General features: G+C 41.4%; 1 protein-coding gene across 2 annotated transcripts in view; it reads right to left on the reverse strand.

The window, feature by feature from the left end:
• Positions 1-26,164, reverse strand: part of KIFAP3 (kinesin associated protein 3) — a 110,987-nt gene that overhangs the window by 11,190 nt on the left and 73,633 nt on the right. For both annotated transcript variants that reach the window (XM_025196770.1, XM_025196771.1), the window contains exons 17-18: positions 24,724-24,913; positions 19,975-20,074 (exon numbers count right to left, since the gene is read on the reverse strand). In XM_025196770.1, coding sequence (XP_025052555.1) covers positions 19,975-20,074; positions 24,724-24,913 — 290 coding nt within the window. The remainder of the gene's footprint in view (positions 1-19,974; positions 20,075-24,723; positions 24,914-26,164) is intronic.

Raw genomic sequence — 26,164 nt, forward strand, 5'->3', positions numbered from 1 at the left:
GGTTCAAGCACCTACATTGAACACCTTCAAGAGAAAATTGGATGCTTATCTTGCTGGGATCCTATGACCCCAGCTGACTTCCTGCCCCTCGGGTGGGGGGCTGGACTCGATGATCTTCCGAGGTCCCTTCCAGCCCTAATGTCTATGAATGCATGGCAATTTTTCAAAGAATTACAAGATGGACAAAGTTAGGGAGATTTTCATAGGGACAACCAAATCTTTTGGACACAAGTATGGGAGCACCGATATAGATTTGGGGGGCTGATACTGAGAGCCAATTTTTAAGGAGGCATATCGGCAGATACCGATCCGATTTCCGATACAGTTATCTGCAGCTGGTAAGTCTGTTGTGGCGGAAGGGGAGGGAAGGGGCACTGTGGGGGAGGGCAGATCAAGGCCCCTGTGGTGATGGAGGGAGTGGGGCTGAGGCTGCCCAGCCGGGGTGGAGCAGGCATGGAATGGAGCCACGGCTTGTCTGGGGGGTGCAGGTCAAAAGAGGGAGGCTCCCGCTGCTTTGCACATCCCGCTGTGTGGCCCTGGACCTCTGCAAGGCAGGGTGGGGCAGGCTGCAGCTGCAGGCTGAGGCCAATGCTGCGCCAGGCTCTTCCCAGCGCGTGGGGGGTGGAAGGGGGTGGCTGAGCCAGGGCTGCACTCGGGGAGGGTGGTGGCAGTGCTGGGAGGGCGGTGTGGGAAAGCTGCAGCCACCCCAAATTTCGCTGTAGCCCCCACCATAGTCGCCCCTCCCAGTGCTGCCACCCCCCACCCTGTGTACAGATTTGGGGGGCACCCTCCCCCCATGCCTCCCAGGGTCCTGCATCAACCCTAGCTGGGCATCCCCTGCCCCACTCCTTCCCTCAACGTGGAGACACTGATCTGCCCCCCACACCCCTTCCCTCCCCCCTCTCCATCCACCATAACAGACTTACCAGCTACATGAAGCTCTCCAAGCTGCCAGGCTGTGCTCCTTGCTGCCTGTATGCTGCACTGTAGCTGCACCCATGCATGGGCATTTATCAGCCAAATTATAGGCCACATCAAACCAATTTCCGATTAAATCAATTATCTTTATATTGGTGCCAATCCAATATCAGATGTATCAGTGCACCTCTAGGCACAAGGGCTACCTTCTTACCAGACTACAAGTCTCTGCTCCAAAGGACAAGAGCACTAGAATTTTGTCAAAATAAAAAAGGGCGGAAAAAAACCCAAAACAAAACACCAGACTTTTGCTTAAAATATAGGTAAAGCAAAATACTTTTATTCAAACTTGGTCTCAAAAATGGCTGAACTGTTTTTACCAGCCTATAACAGAAAACTGATATTTGGTAAAGTTATAAGCCACTGAAATCAGGATCTTAAAACACAAAGCACTGGACAACTTTAACAACAAAGAGTGCTACCAGCCTGTTCTACTGAAGGATCCCATTATCTCCCCTCTTTTTCTCCATGTCTGTGAATTACAATGGAATGGAGCAGAGGAAAAAGTTCTCTCCACATAGACTGTGTATGGTTTAACCTTTACTGATCCCAAGGGCCTGGCTGCATGGGGGTAAGGTTGGCCGACCATTCCCACCCACTTGTGGCATTCCTCACTGAAGTTAATGTGGTCAACTGCAGATTTTCCAGCTGCATTCAAGCTTTACATGTACTACCATTTTTATGCTGGCATAATGTTAGCCATGTCAATGGCATACCACTTATTGGCCCCTCTTTGTCCTCCCCTCAGGAAAATACTCAGGAGGTAGTACACAGGTAGGTAACCAATGGCACTAGAGATCCTGAGGGAGTAGTAAGCTAGGAGTCTTGAGGGCCCCAATAAATATGGGATCTATCATATACACTCCAAACAACCCCAAAAACCACACCTGTCCAACTGGTTTGAGATGAATCCTCTCTCTATGCGGATAACTTTAGGACTAGACAAGGCTCCTGAGTGAAATCTCTCTCTCATAGGTGACAGGGTGAGCTAAGATTAAACATACACCAGACTACTTGGATGTTACCCATTAAAGTTGTGAGGACAAGATTTCTTTTTCTTTTAAATATTGGCCCTACTACCACCTGCTTGCATAACTGACCAAAAGTTCAACTAACATTATTTTTCTGTACTGATACCACCTAAATAGCACTTCTGTTTAATGTCACAGCTGGATGATATGGACAGCCTGGAGTTCAACAGGTTAAACATGTGGTTCATCACAGTTCCAGATCAAAGATCTTTTTTGGATACAATACAGAATATTAAGCAGGCTATTAAGGCAGTGCTAATGTTAACAGTTGTAGCAATTCCATGAAAATGCATCCTATTCAGAAAGTATTAGCAAGATGCTGATATGGAAATCTTGTGCCAAACTGTCAAATATCATTGGGAAGTCTCAGTTGGAAGAAATAAATGAACAGGACATCAAACTGAAATGTTTTATTAGCTCTCACCAGTGGTACTGCAATCCTAATACAACTCCCTGACAGACACAGACTTACTCTAAATTCAAACATTACAGCCTGCTAGTTTCTCTCTCCTTTTCTCTTAGAAAAGCTGCTACAAATCCTAATTAGATCATGCCTGCCCTGCCAGTGAAGGAGTGCAGACCTGTGGCCTCAGAACTGCAACAATTCCCTGAATGACAGGGCAGTTTTCACAGTGGCTAGGGACAGACATCCAAAAAGCCTGAGCCTGAATTGATTCAATCGTTGCAGGTTAGTCTAACCTGACTAGGCTAAACCAGTTTGTAATCGTACAGACATCCCAGACATGCAAGCACATGCCTGCAGTAGCTCATGCTAGAAGCGGGGGGCCACTGTAGCAGCCCTCCCTTCCCTTCCAAAGTTCTGAGCTGGGGGGGGGAGGGAGCACTCTGATTAGCTCAGCGGGGAATTGATAACAGTGTTTATCACCCCATTAAGAAAACGGAGGGATATTACCAGCTACCTGTTGATTCTGCCTTTGTCCTCTGCTACAGCAGGGACTGTAACCAGCATGTGGTCTGCTAGCTAATACACAGACACCTCTCAGCAAGGCAGAGGGGAAGGGGGAATTCCTGCTTAGCACAGAGTGGCGAGGGGGGTGGAACAGCCTGCAGTCTCTGCCGAGCTGCAGCCAGGTAGCAGTGGGGTGTCTGGTTTAACTTAAACCAGCAAGAGGTCTGGGACAGACATTGCATAAACCGGTTTGAGCCAGATCATTTAAGTCTGATACTACATTCAACCAGGTTTCTCTCAAACTGGTTTCAGCCATTTTCAAACTGGTTTATGTGCATTGAACATTTGTTCTATTACAGGTTTAAACTAGTTTCTCATCACTTATACTGGTTTGTGTATAATGTCTGTCCCTAGCCAATGACACTGGAAGAACCATTTTAATTACAGAAAGGGTTGTATTCTTTCCTGGAAAAGCCCTCTATAAACTGGCTTTAGGAGATCACTTAAAAGGATGACTTACCAGGCAGAAAATTTATTTCATCTTGGAAAAGGATGAATTGCAACATGTATTTTGTAACTGTAAAGAACCCCTTTTTCAGGTCCGCATTGCAGGGTGCAAAGTAATGGGAGAAGGGTTTACAAACATAACCAAACTCAAGAGGCTAAAACCAGAGGATTTAAAAGAGCTAACATATAAGCTGTCTTTAAACATAGTTACTACTGTCACCTTTAATTGTTAATTGGCCAAAAGAAAACAACTCTGTATAAAATAACCAGCTAGAACCCAAAACCAATACCTCACCAAGCTATTTAACACGTGACAGAATCTCTGACATATCTTGGTGCTCTTTGGAAAGCACAAGGCTGAGTTTCATGCACTGGCCCAAATTAAGGGGTTATTTTACATCCTAACTAAAACAACTGACTTTAATAGGGCTGCGTGGGAGATACAACAACATTGATTTAGCCTACTTCCTTTTGAAAGGAGATTATGCACCAGAAAACCCTGTCAAACTTGTATCTTTCAGTCATTCATTAAAATAGCTTAACCCTCTTGTTATCCAGATGTCAATCAGTCTCAACCCTGGATTAAGTGGTACACAAAAGTTTCCAAGTTTCATGGTGCCATTTGGCACTAAGCATAAAAATGTTTTAACAAAATCCTATTGTTGCTCTCAATTACAGACCAACAGCAAAATCTGACAACTGGGGAGGAATGAGCGCTGTGCTTTCTATGCGAGAGTCCAGCTAGGTATCAAGGGAAAAGAGCTCTTAAGTACACTACTGAGGAGTGATTGTTACCACCCAGTTGTGAAACATTTCTTAGAACAAAACTCTGAACTGGTGCTACTCAGCCAACTGACACCAGTTGCAAAGTCTTGCTGAAAAGCAGGCTTGTCATCCAAGAACCTGCCAACTCAGTTCAATGAAGGAGTGCAGTCAACTGATTTGAGTGTAGCCTGGGCGTGGAGAGAACCTCAGTTCACTTTCATGCTTCCTCACTGACTTGATGTCTGACTACAGGGTGAAATTCTGTTTCCCTTTGTGTGTACAAAAAGCAGTTTTCTAGCAGTGTAAGTGGATGTTTTGGCACTTGCATACAGGTTGCAGTGTTCTTAACCCTACACTGTAGACACGTAAGTGTGCCTACACAGACTGAGCATGCTAAAGCAGCTATGCACTTGCTGAGCATGTATGCAGCTATATGTCCATTGTGGACATACAGCATGCCAAAGTAATGAAAACAGAGCTAGCCAGAAATGGGAGATGGAAGATAATAACTCTCCCATGTTTTAGTCCCATAGCCAAGTGGTTAGGACACCAGAGGGGGTTTAAACTTGTATGCCTATGATTTCCCAGCATAGTGCTATAACTAACTACCACGCCATAGGTCAGGCCTCATCTGATCCCCTTCTCTTTTAGCCTGCCCTTCTCCCTATCTGTTTTATGACTATTAAATATTAGGAACACTGGTTCAGCTTCAAAAGGAACACTGGAGAGGGACAGACTATAACGTCTTACCTGTGGTTTGATGATTAAAGATCTGTGCTAAGCCAGAGAAATGCAGGTTCAAACCCTCTCTGGGTGAGGCTTGGGGGAGCCTAACACCTAGATCTCCTGCTTTCTGGAGAAGTGTCCTGAACATTATTGGGGCTTAAGTGTGGTGTGGAAGAAGAAGGAGAAAGCAGGTGTTTAACTCTATTTTTCAATTCTGAGTTTATCCCAGAGAAAACAAAAACAAATCCTTTTTAGGTTACTCCAAGTGAAGCAAACCCATCAATAAGATGTACTGATTTCTGAAACTAACAGCAAAACATTGGGACAACAACATAAAAGAGACAGGCAATAAAAGGCAATGAAGATGATCCTGAAAATGGCCAAGAAAACTGGGTAAGATTGTCTTTGGGCTTAGGATCTGGCCTCAAATCTTTAGGGCTAACATTTTTTAATAGCCCTGATGTCTTCCATGGGAGAATTGCTTCTTACCATATCTGCTGGGTGAGAGCACATTTGGGGCAATGAGCAAGAAGTGCTGTTAGAAGTGTGCCCTGAAACTAAAAATGCAGTTCTCAGGCTCTCTTATAAAGCCAGAGAAGCTTCCTAACTACTGCACTCTGAATTCCCATCTCCTTTTAATATTTACTCCAGCTCCTTATGGTGTGACAATGGTGAAAAATCAAACAAAAAAAAGTCAACTCTCCACTCTCCTCAACATTTTATAAGCGACTCCCATAAAAACTAGGGACAGAAATTACACACAAACTGGTATAAGTGATCAGAAGCCAGTTCAGATCTATAACACAACAGAAGTCCAGTGCATGTAAACCGCTTTCATAATGGCCAAAACTGGTTTAAGATAAAGCTGGATGGATGTAGTATCAGACTTAACTGATTTAGGTTAAATAGGTTTATTGAACTTCTGTCCCAGATCCCCTCCAGATTCAAGTTAACTCACAATCCCTCAGCATCCCAGGATGCTTTGCACCTCTCCGGCAAGCCTCCTCCTCCTCCCCGCCCCCCCACAGGGTCAGCAGGCTAGCTTTGGCCCAAGCTGTCTGATTCAGCCAGCAGGGAGGCATGCTCTAGCACCCCCAGCTTCTGGTCTAGGCCACTGCAGGTATGTGGCTGCATTTCTGAAATCAAAAGTGAATGTCTGTTCACCACCTTATCATTCAATCTATGCAGCTTAGACTAACCTGCAAAGATTGAATCGATTCAGCCTTGAGCTTTTTGACCGTCTGTGTTTAGCCAGAGAGTCACCGGCTAATGGCAGTGTTGGCCCCTGCCATCAGTACCAAGGAAAAGATAAAGCCTTGTGCTAGGGACTGCTTTGCTAGCTAATAAGTACATGAAAGTTAGTAGCACACATCCCATGTGCCCAGCTACACCATGACAAAATATGTAACGAAAGGTCGGACCGCAATCAAAAGCCCAGACAAAATGCTGGGGAAAAAAGTCTGTTTTGATTTGACTTACAGCAGAAGCCAATAAAAGCTTTAAAACTGCTTTCTGCAAGTTAGCATTACTAGGGGATCTGTGACATTCAATAGACCATGCACATAACAAAAATGGAGAGAATGTTAATTACTGATTAGCAAACTTGTGATTATTTTGCCACACAAAACACAGATAAAATTCTGGCTGGTTGCACACCAGTGCAGGCCACAGTGAAGTCTGAGTAACATCTGGCCCCGATGCAACAAAGACTTTAGAGTACTTTAAAAGAGGACTACATCTCCAAATCTTCCTATACAACCTTTCTACCTACTCTAAGTTTGGAGTACACATCTTAAAAGTAGTGTAACTAGGGTAAGGCAAGGGAGACACCCACCCTGGGCACCAACTATGAGGGGGTGCCAAGATCCATCCTGCTGGGAGTGTCTGCTGCAGCACCAGATCTGCATTTCCCCTGCCCAGCCACAGGAGCTGGGCAGTGCAGCACCACACCAAACAATGCATCAGGGGAGCAAGTAGAACAGACAGAATAGTGCTCTTCCCCCTACCCCCTGGAGCCTTTGCCAGAGCAGGCACAGCTCTGCTCCCCATATGTATGTCTAGCAGGGAGGAAAGAACAGGGCACTAGGATCCACTCCAGAGGAAGCTTGGCCACAGGAGAGCTGATGCTGCTGATGCTGAGCTGTGGCAGCAGCAGCCATCACCTGGGAAGGTAAGACTTCCCTTCCTCTCACCCACTCTGCTTCCCTCCAACCTGTTGTTGGCATACCCTCGCCCTGGGTGCTCAATGAACTCCCTATGCCACTGCATCTTATGGAATGTACCGGGTATAAATGTATATTGGGACTTTTTTCTTAAACCTCCAGATCCCAGAGTCATATTGTTATGGAATAATCTTCCCCTTAATTAAAAAAAAAAAAAGGTTTCCAGCCTTCATGCAGAAAAGACATTGAAGCTGTGAATCTTAAAAGGTACACAGGAACAGAAGACTGGAAGGGCTCTCCAGGGTCCTCACATACAGCTCACTACTGTCCCAGGCTTTATGTCATATAAGCCAGTTCATAAACTTACTGAGTTCCATTTTTAAAAAAAATGTGTGTTCTTTTAAAACTAGTATCATGATTCCTGACTTGTAATACCTGAATACCTGAGGATGGTAATACAGACATTCTGAAAGTCAAATTTTAAAAATCAACAGAATTCTAATGATTTATGCCAGGCAACTAATTTGACATGTTAAATTAATTTATATACTAATTGTTTAAATTAATTTATATAGTAAGGGCTAGTTCACAGCCCAAGCGCACACACACTATAACCCTGAAGGAATTTCCCACTAACCTATAAGGCCTTTTAAGACCACTCAAAGTAGTTTTAATTTTGAATCCTATGAGCATGCTTATACATACCCCCGCCCCTCCCACTTCAGTTTATTACAGTTTTAAATCTTTCTTCCAGGCCTGGCCTTGCAACCACTGGTCTTGATAAAATAGGTCACTTAAAAAAGGAAAGCTCAATAAAATGAATTACAAAAACAACAAGATTAAACCGATTGTGCTGTTTTTGTACAGTGCAGCTGAATTCTGCAAGTATGCTGCTGGCTGTGGTTTGGCATTTAACAGCATGCGATCAGTGAGAAGGAGGAAATTTTATTCTCATTAACTGTTGCAGATTTACTGCAGTGAAAAGGAGCTATGTAACCTGAGAAGTGACAGAGCAGAGAGATCAAAGCAGCAGTCTGGAAACTAAATAAACCTTCGGGCTACTTCCTGCAAGGAAAATTCACTCTGGCAATGTAAAACAGAGTCCAGTTAAAAACTACTCTCAGTTTTATGAGCTGTCACAGCAGCTCGAGTGGTTTGGACCAGTCAAGTTTAGAACATTATATTTCCTTGTTTTTGTCTTGGATACTTCTGTAAGCAGTTTTATAGTTTTTCTTTTTCCCCCCTCTAAAATTAAAAAAAAAAAAAAAGAGAAAAATAAAATTCTTCTCCTTTAGTTGAAAAGGAGACAGTCACAGCTAAACTCATTAAAAATAGGCAAGTCTTCATTTACACATTCCATTCTCATTTACTATGTTTTAATATTTTACTTTGAGATTTATAGGCAATGTACATTTGCTTTAATAACTCTTCCGCATTCTGTTCACTTATTGCTTAATATAAGTGCAAATCAGTTTACAGAGCCCAGATGGCTTGTAACCTAGGAGCCAGTCTATTCCTAGTAGCACATCTGGAGGGGCTATGAGCAGCAGACAGAATGTGGGAATTAATTAACATTACATTTCAAAAGAGACAAACCCAGATTTGGACAATTTTTGTAGGACTTCCAAGGGACTTAATCTAACTGGAGCAGTATTTTGGCATATGTTTTAATTATTAATATACATCTAAAGCTTATTGGTTAAATTGGCTTGAATGCAGGTGCAATACAGTGGAATATGCAGCAACTGAAAACTGTAAAGAGCCATCAGGAATCAAAAATGGCCTTGCAAAGAGAGGAAATGGACTGAAAGCTCAATTTCCTAGTCTCTTCCCAAATGGAATCTGCAGTTTATTGAAAAGATTACAAATGAAAATGTTACAGAATGTGAGATTTCATTTATTAGACTGCTACTCTAATTATTCAGAGGGATGAAACCTACGTAGGATAGGCCCACAGGCAGGCAGAAAGCTGACGTGAACATGGGCAGGTGCCAGCTTCAGCAGGGGCAGCTCAGCTGGGGCCCCTGCCACCACCAATGCTGCCTCTGGGCCATTTTGGGGCCCCATGTCTGGCAGGGAAGAGCCGCAGGGCAGCCCCAGTACGGGTTCCAGGCAGCTGCAGCAGCAAGTAGGTCCCTGCAGCAGTGAGGCGGGAGGCAACTACACCTACCACTAGGGCACACTTTTGCCCAGCACCCAGCAGCAGCTTCTGCCCAGCCCTGGGCTGAATGCACAGGCCCGGCCCCTGCTCCAGCTCCCCCTGCCGCCTCCTCCCCACAATGTAGGGTTGGGATCCCTGCAGCACCTGCTCCAGAGATAGAGTGGTGGTGGTGGTAGCTGAGCAGAAGCTGCTGCTGGGGGTGGGGGAAAAAGCAGGACCTTGCTGCCTCTCCCTTGCTGCTGCTGGGCCCTTCTTGCTGCCACTGTCCTGCAACCCCTCCCTGCCAGGTGCAGGGGCCCAGGACAGCCTGGAGGGAGTGACGATAGTGGAGAGGAAACTGCAGGGCAGCCTCGGCACAGACTCTGGGCAGCTGCAGCAAGGAGGACCCAGGAGTGGCGAGGGAGAGGTAGTCGAGTCTCACTCTTTTCCCACCCCCAGCCCGTGGTGGCAGCCGCAATGCAGGGCTTCAGGTCCCGGTCACCACTGTTGTGGCTCATCATGGCTGGGGCAGGCAGGTCCAGAGCAGGTGCTGCAGGGACCACAACTCCCACACGGGGCACAGTGGGCTGGGCTGCAGCTGTGCACTCAGCCCAGGGCTTGGGCCCTACAGGCATGGATCCTGGCTGGTCTGCATGGGGCCAGGGTCAGCAGTGGCAGCCAGAAGGAGCTGGCACCATTGGGGCTGCCAGAAAATGGGAGCCTGGCTGCAGAGCTGCCTCAGCCCTACTGCGAACTCAGGGACAGCGGGATGCACCATGGACTGGACAGTGCCCAGGCCCGGTGGGACAGAGGGACCAGCCGCAGGCCGGACAAAGGCACAAGAACTGTCCTACTGCACCTTTACATCCCCACAGTAAAAAAGTGCAGTCCTTGCGGGTTAGAGGTTGGATTAGATCAGTGGGGGCTCACCTTCTTGGCAGGTGTGCTATAAATTAGCCCTGCACCCTCCCCCCAAGTGCCATTCAGATCCTTTTTTCTGCTCAATCTGCTGCTCTGCTTTTTGTTCCCTGCCCTGTGCTCCCTACCTGATCTTCTACACTGCTTTCTGCTCCTTGCCTTATCTACTGTTGCACTGCCTGTCTCCTTGGTCTCTTGCGTGCCACACAGAGGCCACATGTGGCACGTGTCATAGGCTGGCCACCCTTGGATTAGTTGATCGGATAGTGCATTGTGAACTTATGGCACCTATACACATGCCCAACACTTGCTCCATCTCAATCCAATTAGAACACATCAGAGCAGACTCTATTGAGTCTGTTGGTGTGTGCTAATTAGCATGCTCCAGCAGCCTTGGCATCACGTGTATTCAGTGTCCCCACGCTTCAAAATGGCAGCAGGGGCACTTGAACTAAAGCTCATTGAATGGCCTTTAGTTAAAGCACCCCTGCTGCCGCTTTGAAGTGCAAGATGCTGAATATATGAAATGTTGCCGGCTCTTTAAATAGAGAGACTTCCAAAAGATGCCCTAAATGTCTATGAACTCATGTTACTATAATACCAATACATATTCACAGGGCTTCTCTACGTAGGAACCCTACTGCATGAGGCCATGATGCCATGAAAAAAAAATGTTCTTTTTGTCTAGACAGTACCAAACCAGTCAGTGGTGAGACCTTGGGCACAGCACAGGCACACCCCACCCTTACCCTGGGGAAGTCCCAGGGCACACAAGTACACAAGGATCCTTGAAGGTTCAGGATCCTAGTATTTAAAAGGCAGTAACAAGGTTCAACAGCATAACATGGTGGTTTGGTCCAATCTACACTTGTAAAATCAAACTGTTATAACACAATCAGGGCACTATTATCAGTTTCTGTACATGTGGCTTTGTAAACAAGCCCTAAAACCTGTATCCAGCACTACAACAACAATAAATTCAGCAATAACTGAATCCCACAACTAAAAGATCCCACATACAAATGAAAGTGTTCTGAATCTTGTCATTCTGGCATGATTCACTGTTCACAGAAATCAAAGAAACTTTCTATCAGCTTTTCAGGAACTATAATCTGAACCCTGACAGTGAGCCAGGTTCTAGTCTGTTGTTGGCACTTTCTAGGCACAAGGTAAACTGTAACATTACGTGCATTTACAATACCCACTCAGACCTCAGGGAATATAAAATTGGATCATAAACTTTGTGAAGCCTCCTGACCCCACACAGCTACATTTAAAAAAAATGAAACCTGTAGATGGTAACAAAGAATTAAAGAGATTGAGTATATTTTAATTTTGTAGCAGTAGAGCATTTTTTTTTTTAGATTAAAAACTTTTTCTTTCAGAAACTTCATAGCTCCTAAGCCCTTTTTCTTGTTTATTTCAGTGGAATTTACAATTTGTTAATACTGATGTGTGATAAACTAATAAAACCTGGTTACAAAGTTATAGGCCCAATATACTAATAAAACCTAATTCAATTCTCCTTGGGAAATGCAAAATGAATAGTGTCCAAATAGCAGAAACACAATCTCTCCCCCCTGAATACTTTTCAAGGACAAAAAATAAAAGTGTCACTTCTTTACAAAGTTTAAACGATGCAAAAAGTTAAAAGAAAAAGAGAAAAAGAAAATGAAAAAAAAAAGGAGAGAAGAAAATGCAACTGCTGGAAATCTAAGAAACATCATAATGGTATTCTATCAGTGTAAAATCAGGTAGCAACAACAACATGCAACCCTCAATTTTTCTATCGATAGTTAAAAGAGATTTTTAAAACATTAAACAAATAGCCTCAAATCTCACCCCTAAGCCTAATAAATATGTTCTGCCCCATTTTACAGGTGGGAAAATAAAGGCACAGAAAACTTTTGTGAATTGTTAAGGTCCTCAATGTTCTCATCCTGGTTTTGCTATACCTCCTGGCCCCGATCCCAATTTTAATCATAGGATCATACCCTTCCCATTTTACAGCTACAGACCCCACTCTCTTCCATGTGCTAAAGGAAGCTTTGATTAATGACATAACCAGTCTAAAATACAAGATCCCTCAAAATCAAAAGCATCAGTGCAAAGACAAGTAATTTTTATATTTGTTTTCTACGTCAATACTTTTAGCAATTTGACACAATCTTGCTCAGAAATTCAGGTTGGGATGTCCTTATGTGCTTAGTGTTGGCTCACACTGCTCCCAGTGAAGTCAGTGACACTTTTATCAGTGATTTCAATTGGAGCAGATAGAGGTCAGGGCATAGCACTTCTGAAAAAGTCACTTAAAATCTCCTGTGGAATAATTTAATAGATCCTTAAGGCCAAAAGAGACCATCAGATCACCTATCAGAGACTATCAGATCCTGCATAAAAGACCAAAGTGCTTCACTCAGTAATTTCTGAACCACCTTGCCCCTCTCTTTCCCCTGCTCCCCACCTAAAAAAGTGCATTCCTGATCTTTAGAACATCTCCTTGAGTTCAAATCCACCCACAGTTATGGTCTCTGTTATTCCTAATATGCAATGATGAATAGGGTACATTAGACTTCCACTACTCTAGCCCTGGATTTAGATCCAGTATGGACCACAAGTGAGAACATGCACTTGTTAATCTTAGGGATATTCTCTTTTAGGATGCACAGCCAGGCAGGTCTGCAAGTATACAGGAAAATCCACTAGAGGTAATTTGCTTTGCTTGCCCATATTAAATCCATACGTGGCCTTCACTTTCAAAAGTGATCTGCACCTTCCATCCAGATGCTGCATAGGTAGGAAGTAAAGGCCCAAAGTTTTTTTAAAGAAACAAAAATGAACCAGTCACAAAAGAAAGCACAACTGAAGAGTCAGTGCCTCAGAAGATGAGCTATACAAACAGAATACAAGACCACCTTAAAAAAAGATTATTCTCACTCAAACTCCTGCAACTGTGGATTCTCCTGCTTCAAAAACAGATTCTGAAGGATTCACAGACTGAAGCAGGACAACTTTGTTGAGGCCAACTACAAGCAGAGGTGGAACCAGGATTTCCTAGTGGTTGCACCCCACGCTCCCAGTCTCCTCTGCCCCAGTCAGTGCAGGGAGATTATACTGCAGGAGCCTCCAGGGACTTTTAAGTTTCCAAAGCAAGTGAAAAGCCCCACCTCCCTTCCCTTTTGTGCTTAGAGGCACATCTCTTTCACTCCTCTACCCTATCTACCACACCTGCTGCTTCTGCATTTCCTACAGTGCTGGTGGTGGGGAAATACCAGAGCCAGACAGGCCGTGCGTGGAATGGACTCATGTAGGAACAGGGACAATTTTAACAGTGCAGCAGGAGAGTAATTCCCCCCACCCTCCTTGACTAGTCCCCCTGGGGGGAACAAGTATGGGGAAAGAGAACCCCTTTCCTTGCTGCCACAGTCCTTGACCCAGCTGAACTCAGCCCCTGTGCAGCCCAGCTGGGGTGGGCAGGAGTGGCTCTGGTGCTTTCCCCATCCCTGGGACAGCAGGGAAAGCAGCAGAGGCAGGTGGGGAAGGGAGAACAGGACATGCCTCTAAGCAGGAAGGGGAGTGCCATTTTCACCTGCTTTATGGACTTAAAAATCCCTGGAGGCTCCTGTAGTGAAGTCCAATCCAAAATGGCAGTACATCCTCACCACTGCAACCCCTTTGGAACTGCCCCTATAAACTTTAACTAAGTGAATCTTCAATATGCTCCTTAGAAAAGGGAGGCAGAGAGGCTGAGTGTATATCCACACCACAATTACCTGTCGAGGTACACAAATCCAAGCTAGCTGTCATCTAGCTTGGGTACCAATAAAGCTATACAGACATATCAACAGCATGCGTTATTCAGGCACATGCAGGTGTTGGCTAAAGCCATTGCTCCTACAGCCTCACTGCTACTGGTGCCCAAGATGACTATATTAAGACTAGCTCAGGTGTGCCTACATGTGCTGGAGTCACACTTCCCAGGAGCTGTAGAGAGACAGTCTGAGCAAAGACACTGCAGAGTGGAGGTGGTTCTGGCTCCCCAGTCTCTTTTCAACACATATCAATCTCAACAGATCACAATGATCCACCCAATCAAAAAAAAAATCCATCTACAGTTCACGGACTTTAAAACTAGTCAATAGCAAAGATGTCCAGCCATGGATTAAGACAAACAGCCACACTATAAAACTGTATTTGTTTGATGTGCCAAACCTCACTTTTCTAAGGAAAGATGCTTCAATTAAACCTCTGTTCAAAGGATATGCTAATGCATATACTGGAACAGAACATACAGAAACCCTTGTCTCAGTGAAAATTAAGAAAGTTGTGCAATGGCAACTTGCTACCTTGCTATAAATGAGTTACAGGAGGTTGTACTGGAGAAAAGGACATTCCAAAATGTTCTTTTGCAAGAGAAATTGAGAACTTGGTCTAGCTCCAGCATTCCTACTTATTCGTCTTTCTAACGTTACAGATAGCTTAGTCAGAGTTCCCAAATTTTCTGTTTACAAGAAAATCGGCACTTACTAAAAACCAAGTTCATGCCATTACTTAGGAATAGTCAGGACAGATTAAAAAACTGTCTCTCCTGCAAGAAAAGAAGCCTTCTATGAATATATCCATTATGAGATGCCCAGCCATCACAAATTTCACCTGCTGTGTTTTAGAAATCAGAAAGTAATCAATCTTTAGACAGTCATTAAAATTTGATTAATAAATATTCCTAAAGACATCTTCTAGCTGATCTCTCCCTGTGTAACTCAGACACTGCTTTGTTACCATGTTAACCAAAGGTAGGAATTTGTTTACTGCAGAAGTAAAACTTTCATTAGGTATTAAAAGGTATCAGGAACCAGGAGTCATGAATTTGGATTTTAATAATTAATTTCAAATCTGTGCCTAATACTCATTTGCTTCTATAAGATGCTGTAAGGGCCTTAAAGCTGGAAATCTAATAAGAAAAATCTACTTCTAGGCAATGAAGAAGCCTGAATACAAGTTGTCAAAAACTCCCTCAGTTCAGTGAGATCAACTTGCATGCTGCTTCAAAAAACCTTTCTGGAAAATGAATATACAGTATCAATAGTTTTATCACCCTTTCACTGAATAGCATATTAAAGAAAAACTTTCCTTAATATACCATGCACAATGACATAAATCCAATTAAAAAATGCCTGTTTAGAGTTTGGAAAACAAGATAGATCTTTAACCCGAGGTCAACAATTCACAAACTCACCTGACGTGTCTCATGTTTATTTGTAGGCTATTCTGATTAAAGTATCATGGTTCACTACAATGAAGGCCATAACATTTGCCAAGATGATTATCTGCTTCTTTGCTGAGTAACTTGTTATGTGAATGCAAGTATTGTATAACATTTCTTTGCTATGGTGACATGAGTATAACAAATACGGTTCTGTCTTTATGTTCCACCTCTTTTTCCTTCAACCAGATGGGCACTGACATCAACAATGGTTCTGTTTACTGAAACTTCTGGATGAAGTGATGAACAAGGTAGCACTGTGAACAAACCATCAGGCAGCTGAAGCAGTGCTGTGATGTTTAAGCCCACAAGCCCCTATGGTGTCCTTCCCAGTATTTTATACTTTGCACATAGAAGTTGGGCTACCTAGCCCAGTATTTTTGTCTCTGACAGTGGTCAGTACTAGATACTTAAGAGTAAGAAACAAAAAAAAGCCTCATAATGGACAGGTTATGTCCTTGAAATATGACTGTTTACATCCCTTAAATTTCTTTTTCCAGCCCACTGGAACTGCAGATCTTGTTATTCTTCATATTATTACTTGGAGCAATGGTCAAAAAAGCAATGTCTGTCCTATAAATGTCTAATCCATTTTGGACTCCTGCTAAGTTGCTGGCCTGAATTACTGACCTCCCTACTTGAATTAGACTCCACAATGGCTCCAGCTCTGCAGCCTTTGTGCTGACCGGGACAAGGCCCAGACCACAGGAGATAAGCACTGGGAGGGAAGTCACTTTTCTTTTATTGTAGCTGTTTTTCTATCGGGTTGTACATATTCGACAGTCCCAAAGGCTTCACTGAGGCTGGGACAGCTGCAGCCTTGAACCCAGCTTTGACTGGAGGGTCCCGTTTCTGTTTTCCTATACTACACTGGTGAAAACATGGATGATATTCCAGAAGTAGAATATGCCCTTATCTCTTAGTTAAATGTATGCCTATTTGTCTCTGTTTGCTCCATGCAGTATGATAACTGTAATGATTTAATATAAGGAAGCTGGTGCTTCCTTATATTGCCTTATAAGCATCAAGCTGGGTCTCTTGATGCAGGCTTTATCCGGAGCAACTTACAGTGGAAACTTGAAGCAGCTTGAGCCCAGTTGTGTCCATTTTAAAACATAGTAGGTTCATTTCGTTGACAAAAACTCCTACCCATCTAGTGAAACTATGGGCAATCATGACTCGTGTAACACCAAAAGTATTTTTTTTTTCCTTTGCAAATATCCAAACCAACTGGATCTACTACTCTCATGCAACTACCTAACTTATATTGAAAAAATCTTTGGGGGAAAAAGGGAGGTCCTTTTTGGTCTGCCTGAATAATGTATATAGACTGCAAGTTCCTTCTCTTTTTGGCTATGGCAGGAAACACCTCAGGTAAAATGAAAACTCTATGCATATCAATATTTTCTCTCATACTGCAACAGAAAGAAGAACAGATGACTGAATTCTTCCAAGCCAAATGGCAGCAACTCAACATTAAGGCAGTCCCCTTGTTTCAACTTTCAAAAGATGCTCTCAGTTTTCATAGACAAACTTATCTCAGAACCCCACAGCCAATTAAACACTTGTTCCTATTACAGAACATTTTAAGCCAAATGTAAAAGCCCAAACCAAGAGAAGGTAGCATAACAAATAGAAAAATACCGGAGGCAAACAGACTCCAAGCACACAGAAATATGCACCAACTCAGCAGTCAGCCATTCCTTGTTCTAGTAACTAACATTATCTACTAGCTAATAAGTTATATGGGAAATGATGATGGTCCAATTCTTCTTTTTTTTTTTTAAATTAGCTTGTGAAAACTTGATCTAATTAATAAAAGAAAACCAAACCAGTTTTATAACAAAACTCCTGATTTATTAAAAGCTGGGACTGGTTTAAAAATAATCCTTCCCATAAGGTTCTTGTTAGCTTTAAAATGTAAGCATAAAAATACCCTCGGAATTATGTTTTGGTATGGATGAAATCTACACTATAATACATAAAAAGAACCCCGACTCTCTGCTATTATTTTTAATTAGCTTCTCTAGCAAGAACGGCTTTACCTTCCAACACCAGTTCAGAATTGGAGAGGTAGAAGGGCTTGAATCTCCAAACTCATGGGACTGGCAATTCCGTTGCTCATGCCTTGGAGCACTAATGCATTTTACATTAGCTCTAAGCATCAGGAAATCCTGGCTTCTGGCGCCAAGAAGTTCAAAACGATAATGATACACGTCTGAAAACTGGGATTCACTGTCCAACTGCCGGTGTCTATTCTATCAAACAATCCAGTCTCTCTGTGTTGCAAATGTGACAGAACAGTTGCAACAGTACATGCTGTTTCCAATTAGGTTGTCTCCTTGTATCACAAATAATTCCATGGCGATCATAGCAAAAAAGCACTCCCAGAAACAGAATTCTAAATGGAAATCTCAACTGATTTACCTGGGCTCTGCACAAGGTTAGGTACCAAGTTTTGCTATTTGTATTTGCCCTTTTCATCTAAGTGGGCCTCTAAGCTTAAATGCCTTGCAGTTGGTTACAAGGAAGTTCTACAAATATTTATTTTTTATTTTAAAAACATACTCAATGTATTTTACCATTCATTTTAGCTGAAGGAAAATCAGATTTTAAAAAATCTTACAAATACATATCTTTAAAGACAAGCTTGAAATTCAATGTTTGGCAGTCTACCATAGTTTAGCTCAAGGATAGCCAAACTTTCCCTGAGGGCCTCATTGGCAAACCAACAGTATCTTGTTGGGGCTACTCCTATTTTACTGAAAACAATGCAGACTGCAACCCGCTTCTTTAGCAGAACTGTACAGCCACTGGGGACTATGTATCCCTATAATGCTCCATCTAGATCCTGGCTGATCAAGATTAGTGCATGATGAAACCTGTCAACCCTATTAACTACACCTTTATATTAAAAGTGAAGGGCAGCTGCAAGCCACACATTACAGTTCCAAAGAGCTACATTTAACTCACCTACCTCTCCTTCCACTTCTCCAACACAAGTGTGCTTCAATAAGCAAGCTATGTATTTAGAAGTAAATAAGCAACATAACATCAGATGGTCTATTAGAAGTAATTTCATTTTTAAATACATTTTTAAAGATGGCACCCATTATTAAAAGCAATTATGCAAACTAATCTTAGCAGGGTCATGCTTCGGAAGCTGTTTAAGTTTCAATCCATACTGGGAATACCTGTCCTGTCAGAATGTAAGGAAGAGGTTGACAGAAATGTGATGCTCCTTAAAGAGCAGCATCAACCTCCCTGGCATGCAAAACTTCAGGTGTGAAGGTATACAGCAGACTGAAGGAAATTGAAAAGAACAAGCTTTCTAAAAGGTTCTGCTTTTTCTCTAAGGAATCACTTAGCAATTCTCTTTTGCTTCTTAGTGCATGATTTTAGAGAAACAAAATTAGACCACTTCCCTGTCCAACATACTATCTTATCTTCTGATTCATTTTAGGTATGTATCGAGCCAACTATGAAAAGATGGGGGAGGAAAGAACTCTTTTTCTGACCCTTATATAAAGTTGTTGGGAGCTATTCACACTTTATATATATATTACTATAGCTATTAATAGTTGAAACAATCCTGTTCCTTTGAAGAATTTATTCAACCACAGTACTGGGCACATTTCGGTAATTTCTAATGGAAGTGAATTCTGTAAGTTGATCATTTAACATGTGAAATCTTTACTTTTATTGGAGATACACCATCCATACCCATCTATCATAATCAGGCATATGTATCCCACACACAATACAGCATTTCTTAAGCCCTACAAAAGCCATAGACGATAGAAATGGGATCCTGTTCTCTGAAATGGGAGCATTCCAATTTGACCTTGGGAGAGAAGTCAGTCCAGAGATGCAAGCTGGAACAGCTTGCTAAAATTCAGAGGAAGAGAGGTTGTTGATTAGAAGGTCAATTAAAGGAAACATCTCCCATACATCCAGAAATCACCCAATCAAGCCAAAAAGCAGACATATTTCACTCCTCATCCAGATTTTCAAAGCAAATAACATCAGTACTCAAGCTGGGAGTTTGCTGGGAAGACTTTTTTTAAATAATAAAATAAATCAAGAAATAATATTGGCAGCTGAGAAACATATATTTTAACAATGTAAGAATATTGGAAATAATTTTGCTAGTTAATCAAAATCTCAAGTTTCTCCTTAGACATTTCCAAACAATGATGCCTGAATAATGTTTGAATAATTGTCTTAACATGCAATTAGTTGTGTGTTCTAGTTTTCTATTCTATTTTATTGCCTTTGGAATGCTATCAAAAACATTCTGTGTACGTTAATGTGTAAAAAAAAAGTCTAGTTCAAATGGCATTTGACTGGATTTTCCAGCGTGAAGAAACACCATGAATTTTTATAGCAGTTTTATGGAAATCATATTTCTCAATATAAATCACTTACCCAAGTATACTTTTAGAATGTAAGCCTATTAAAGTTTATAGCAGAAAAAAAGATTATTAGAGTTGAAAAACATAAATTAAGCAGCAACAAAAAAACAGAATTAGCAACATTCTGATTATGTAAACAATTTCCAAAAAGTAATTTACCCGCTGGAGAAGGGATGTTGCCCAACTAGATCTCCATTCTGAAGATGATAATCACTGAAAAAATCTGGACTCACTGCTCCATCAGGGGGCACCAGGCCATCTAGAAAGAGAACACAGACACTGAAGTTAACAGAAAGATGTGTTTTAGAGGTAAGAGAAAAGTGGGTGACAGGTGCTGTTTTATCTTAGGCATCCTCCATGCAGTGCTCTGCATTAGTATAGGGATCAATGACAAGGCCACCTTCAGAAAGAAATAGAGGCTTGCTGAAGCCCTCATCAGACTCATCAATTTATAGCCCAATACCCCTCCTCTGTAATGAGTCACAAATATGAGCCAAGTTTCTCACACCTTTGTCAGCAGGAGAAAAAAGTGACAGACAAGGCCTGATCCCATTCCTTTTCACTCCATCACAGCACCAAAACCAAAGCAACTAAAAGAGGCAACCATTAACCTCCAAGTTGGTGGAATAAAATGAAACAGCAACAAAAAGACTTGATTCTTCAGCCTGTACACTGTGACCACTGTCTTAAGCTAATTAAACCAAAAGAGAAGGCAACTTCACAATCTTGTTTTCCCAATCTTCCTGGTAGTTTAACATCTTGTAAGGTTAGCCTAGATAGAAAATAGTTTTTATGATAGGCTCATGGGCAGTTTGAGGAAATGGACACAGTAATTTAGCTTAAACTAATTTTCCTTTGTTCCTTTTACATTCACCACTCACATAAGTAGGTGCATATGTCTGTAAAGTTACCAGGATCCCTTAAAGGAATTATGGTCTTATTTGGTTAACAGGAGAGATCAGGAATTCATGAGCTTAAATCTCCTCTGTGTTATACCAATGTAAATCTAAAGCAACTCCACTGAAGAAAGGACCTAAACTCCAGATTTATTTCAGTGTAAAATGACAGCACAGTTTAGCTCCATCTGTATTCGTATATTCATGGCATATTAGTTGTTAATAAGGGAACAACTGACTTGGGAAAAATTGCCAGGTTTTATTAGATAAAATAATGCTACCTATACTAAACTATGTAGTAATAAAACATAACTAAAAAAAATGTCTTGAAGTCCTCCTTGGTTTTTAGAGGAGCGAATATACCAATTAAAAAAAAAGGGCAGAACAGATGCCTTCTGACAGATACTTTAATAGTTTAACAGAAGATAGAAAGAGATTCATAATGACTAGGAAGTAGCAAATGCCATTCCACTTTAAAGAAAGTGAGATAAGATTCAGAGTATCACAGGCCACTTAGCTTAACCTCTGTGGTTTCAGAACTACTAAAGCTGCCTGTGCAGGAAGCAGTGGAAAGTAACTTACAGACACAGGGGCTTAAAGGTGACAACTGGGGCATTCAAACAAATCTCTCCTTTTCTTACAAATTTACCTGATGTTGTTTTGAAGATAATATAGTGACAAATGATAAAAGGAATAGAACTGATACATCTAGATTTCCAAGAGACATTTGATGAGGTGCTACAGAGATTCATTTAGGAGAAAACAGCTCATGGGAAAGTGACGGAATACAATATAACAGATTGTAAATGAAAAGTACTAGCCATGATCAGACATATATTTTAAGTGTAAGAAAAAGCATAGGGTGTACAGCTAATTGTACACATGTGTGTACAGCGTGCAAGAAAATAGCGTCTGATAAGCAAATATTCCAACATAAATATATAATCCTTTCAGCATTGTTCAGCCAGGGGAAAAATGTGCTAGGACAGGACAACTAAAAAGGAAAACAAAATTTTTAATGAACTGTAGTAATATCTTCCTGTTTTGCCATCTGAACTATTGTTTAAGCAAAACTTGAAATGGAAAACAAGCATCTTTAAATCAGAAAATAATTTCAGTGCAAACAGGCAAATTAAGTAGTTTAATTTTTTAAACACTTAATTTTATATAATGTTTTTATCTGAAAACAGGGATGGTAAAGTATCACAACTAATGGAAAAGCATTATATTTTTAACTCTGAAGCTGGAGTAACCCGAATCAACTGTACTAATATTCAAACCATAAAGCTCAGAGTTCTGGCCAACAAACCCATGACTTTTATACGAAAATAAAAGCACATGGAAAGCGTCAGTCACATAGAATACTATTGCAGTTAATAGGCATCTGTTGATAAATTGGGGATGTATATTTCCAACATAGAGACGACCTGGAGCTCATGAAAAATTCTTTAGATTCTGCCAATCTATTGATTTAGGTTTAATCATTTTGTGTGAAGCAGCCTGGGGTAGCACAGTAATAGCAACCCATCATGCCATTAGTGAACTGAAGAATTCTTACTAGTCAAGAAAAAAGTTCTGTATTGAACTTCTACCAATCAGGGAGCAGGTCACCCTGAAAAAGTATACTGTACTTGCATAAATAAAAGGGTTTCTGACTGGATGAAATGTTGTACTTTTGGCCTAAGAATAAATAATGGCCTGTCCTGAAGGAATCCAAATGACTAAAAAAAAAAAAAGATTCCAGTTGGTATAATAATCCATAGTTTTTTCAAAGCTATAGCATGTCCCCACTGGCCACATTTCAAAAGTATAAATCTAACGGAGCCCAAGAACACACTAATGCTGGCACTTGGTAGAAGAAAACTGCAAAGTGAATCTGTACTTTAAATATAAATCACTGACTTTTATACCTTTTAAAAACAGAAAGACTTCTCAGACATCTGTAGAATATATCACTGGGAATCTGCCCCTCCTTCCCTGGTCAAATATCAATTCCAACACAAAAATCTTTGTCCAAATAATGTTAAGTCTGTAACACTACTGATTAAAAGACAGTAAAATTCAAAGGTACTGGTGACACACTCCATCCCTAACCCACACTACTTGGAAAAAGAAGTGGTTCAGAGAAACAAGGAAACTCTGGAAAGAAGAGATTACAACAGGAACCTTTTCACATTTTTTTTTTTTACTCAAAGTACAAAAAAGCTCCACTCCAAAAAATAACCCTGTGCTACATTTGAACTGCTGAAGGTGTTAGTCTTGTAAGCTTAGTACAATCAAATAGAAAGAGTCCAGAAGAAGAAAGTATATCCAAGTATGACTATTGCTGTGGCTGACGCACAATAGCACATCTGTAAATAAGGACACTTAAGAGTCGATATACTTTGCAGAGTAACTATAACATGGGCATTGGGAGCTTCATGTTTATTCTCTCAGTGACTCATGATAATGTTGACCAGTTAACAGTCTAAAAGGTTGGAGGGGTGGTTATACCACAATTCTTTCAAATTTTTCTTGTGTTCTGAAATTGAGCTTTCTGACTCATACATTGTTAACAAAAGACTGGATATTTATATGGAAAATAAGAATATAACCAGACCCAACATTAAAGATTAGGAAAACCATGCACACACATACTCCACCAAGAGTTTTGGAAAATATATAAACTGTCAAGCCTCAGAGCATAAATTCAGCCTCTCAATGTGTGTTAAAGAAATTTATCCTGTAGGCAAGTTGTTCTATAATTGCCTCCTGAAGGGTATATCGTACCTTCAATTAAAGTTGCTGGCAAGAACCAGCATTGGAGAAAAGATACTGGACTGGATTCAGCATTCATCCAATATGGCAGGTCCCACGTTCCTAACTAAACTGTGATAGCAACATCTGGAACAATGCATGAGACAGAACAGAATCCATCTCCCAATACCCCACTGCTATGTATCACTAATATGAGTAAAAACAGAGACTACATGTGTAGACACTCTGACTCCAAATACACACAGACACCAAAGTCTAATAAGTAATATGGTGCCACTTTTTCATAAATGGTTTAGCTGTGTGAAGAAAAGGAGGTTCCACAGTTAAAAAGATATCTTTCAAGTGAGGTGCTAGAGAAGAAACTCTCAACAGGGCTATCACAAGGCTGCCTAGATAACTATTCTCTGTCTATGGCTTTCATACTAAGTCATAAGCTGATGTTTCTAGCTGGCAGTAAAGCAGACTCCATTAGCAATTTGCAAGTCCAGCAGGGTTCCGTGTCTTACATCACCTTTTGTAATAAGTATTCCAGACTTGGAACTTAACAGACACACAAGGTGCAAGAAAATCCAGCTTCAACTCCCTTAGCTGTATTACTATGAAAGGCTCATAGGGATAGAAAACAGGTTTGGTTTTCACTTGTAAAGCAAGCAAAATATAGACAAAAAAGCAAGTATGAAGCATAAGAACAAGATAATTTTATGCAGCATTTATGATCCAGCTAAAGTAGACTGATATTTCTTTAAGGATCTATTGAATTTCCATGAGCTCTAGAACATTTTTAAAGTGATGGGTGCACTGCAGTCTCTCATTAACATAATATAATACTAGAGCAGCGATTCTCAACCTTTTTAGACTCAAGGCACCCTTCATTTAGACACAAGGCATTCCTCAAAAATGCCAGGTCTTAGTATTCACTTGTTTTTCCACCATGGAAAAATGATACAGATTTTTTTCTGTTGCGAAGAACTCAAGAAAGACAACGAGTCAAAATGTTTTTAATGTTATGGATGTGTATTTGGAATCTCTGGGTTTATCTTGTGACTCATGTTTGCATAGCTAACAATGCTAACATTGCTTGAAACAATCTCAAAGCAGCCTAGGGTGCTGCAGCACCTTGTGAGAATCACTGTGCTAGGGAGACAGATCCCTACTTGTAATTAGCATAGTTTCAGTCAAGGATCGGCTGAGGATTTGCTCTCACATACCAGTATTACAGTGCTGGGTAGTTACTGAATACATACTATTATCTCACCTGCATTGTAGTAAAGGTCAGGTCTTTCTAAAATATCCCCTTCATGGATGTAGGGCTCAATACGGTCATCCCCATACAAGTACTGCTCACTCTCATCCATCTGCCGACTCTCTACCATCTCCAGCCACTGAGAGTTGTGCCATCGGAATTTCTCACTCTGAATCTTCTTAGCCCATTCTTCATCATATTCCTGTTAAAAATACCATCAAGATTTTGAGGTTAGACACGGGAAATCTATTTGGTTTTTGTGGATAAATGCAAGAGAATCTTTGGCTGGGGAAAGATGCAAGTTTGATGGCCTCAAAGACCAAAATCCTCTATTTCATTTTACAGTGCTTTGAACAGGTAAAATATGTTGTAAGGATTGAACAGTATTATTTTATTTACCCAATAACAGAAGTTTACCTCATGGCTCCTGAACACTAGGGAGGAGGGAGAGTGTTCCATTTCCAGCCTTAATGGACACGTCAACAGACAGCCAATTACCGCTCATCTTAAATGGAATTTTGCAAGTCATATATATATATATATATATATAAAAACATGGAAAATTTATACATTTGTTATCATTTTCCAAGTCTAGAATCTAATTTTTTGTGGGTTGTCTTAAATTTGTCCCCACCATTGCTCTGTGCTTCCTCCCCCCGGCCAGAGCAGGGCCCTGACTGGAGCTGGAGCTACAAGGGGAAGGCAAATGGCAGCAGCAGGGGAAGGGTAGGTGGGCAGCAGACAGGGGCAGGGCAGGGGCTGTGGCTCAGTTGCAGCCACCACTCCTGCCTTGTACTTAAATCTAAGACAAGAGGCTTTCCCCCCTCCATACTGAATGTGGTGGGAAACCCTGTCTTTGATGATTCGAGGAAATACAGTATTTGGTCAGTAACTACAATGGTGACTGGAGCCAGTTACTGTACTAAGAAACAGAAAGGCTCAAAAGACTGGGATAAAATTTACCAATATTTATTTTGCTCCGCAAAACTTCATCAAATGATGGTTTGGTTAGACTCTGAGGAGATGCAACTCCAGTTCAAAACTTCAATTTGCATTGTATGGTCTCTTTGTACAATCACTTCCTATAGTTAGCACCATGAAATGCAATGTGACACTAGAAGATAAACTCAAGACACAAAATATGGGTCCAAAAGCAAACTTATCGAGTGTTTTGGATGAATCTATATCTAGGATTTTGGTTTAGCCATTTATGGAAATGAAGGGCAGGGATGAAATCTGGAATCAACCAAAACTCTTTCAAAGTTTGGAGAGTTCTGATCATGAGTTAAGACCTATCTCTGGATTACAGAACAGAAAACAGAAAAGCTCAATTTCTCACTTCTTCTATAATTTCCAGAACTGGATCTGTAATGGCATCAGAAAGAAGTGGCATAACTATGAGACAGATTTGATGCAGACTCTAAGCTGGTACAAAACTGTATAAATCTTTCCC

This window comes from Alligator sinensis, unplaced genomic scaffold (assembly GCF_000455745.1).
Source record: "Alligator sinensis unplaced genomic scaffold, ASM45574v1 scaffold31_1, whole genome shotgun sequence".
NCBI lineage: Eukaryota > Metazoa > Chordata > Crocodylia > Alligatoridae > Alligator > Alligator sinensis.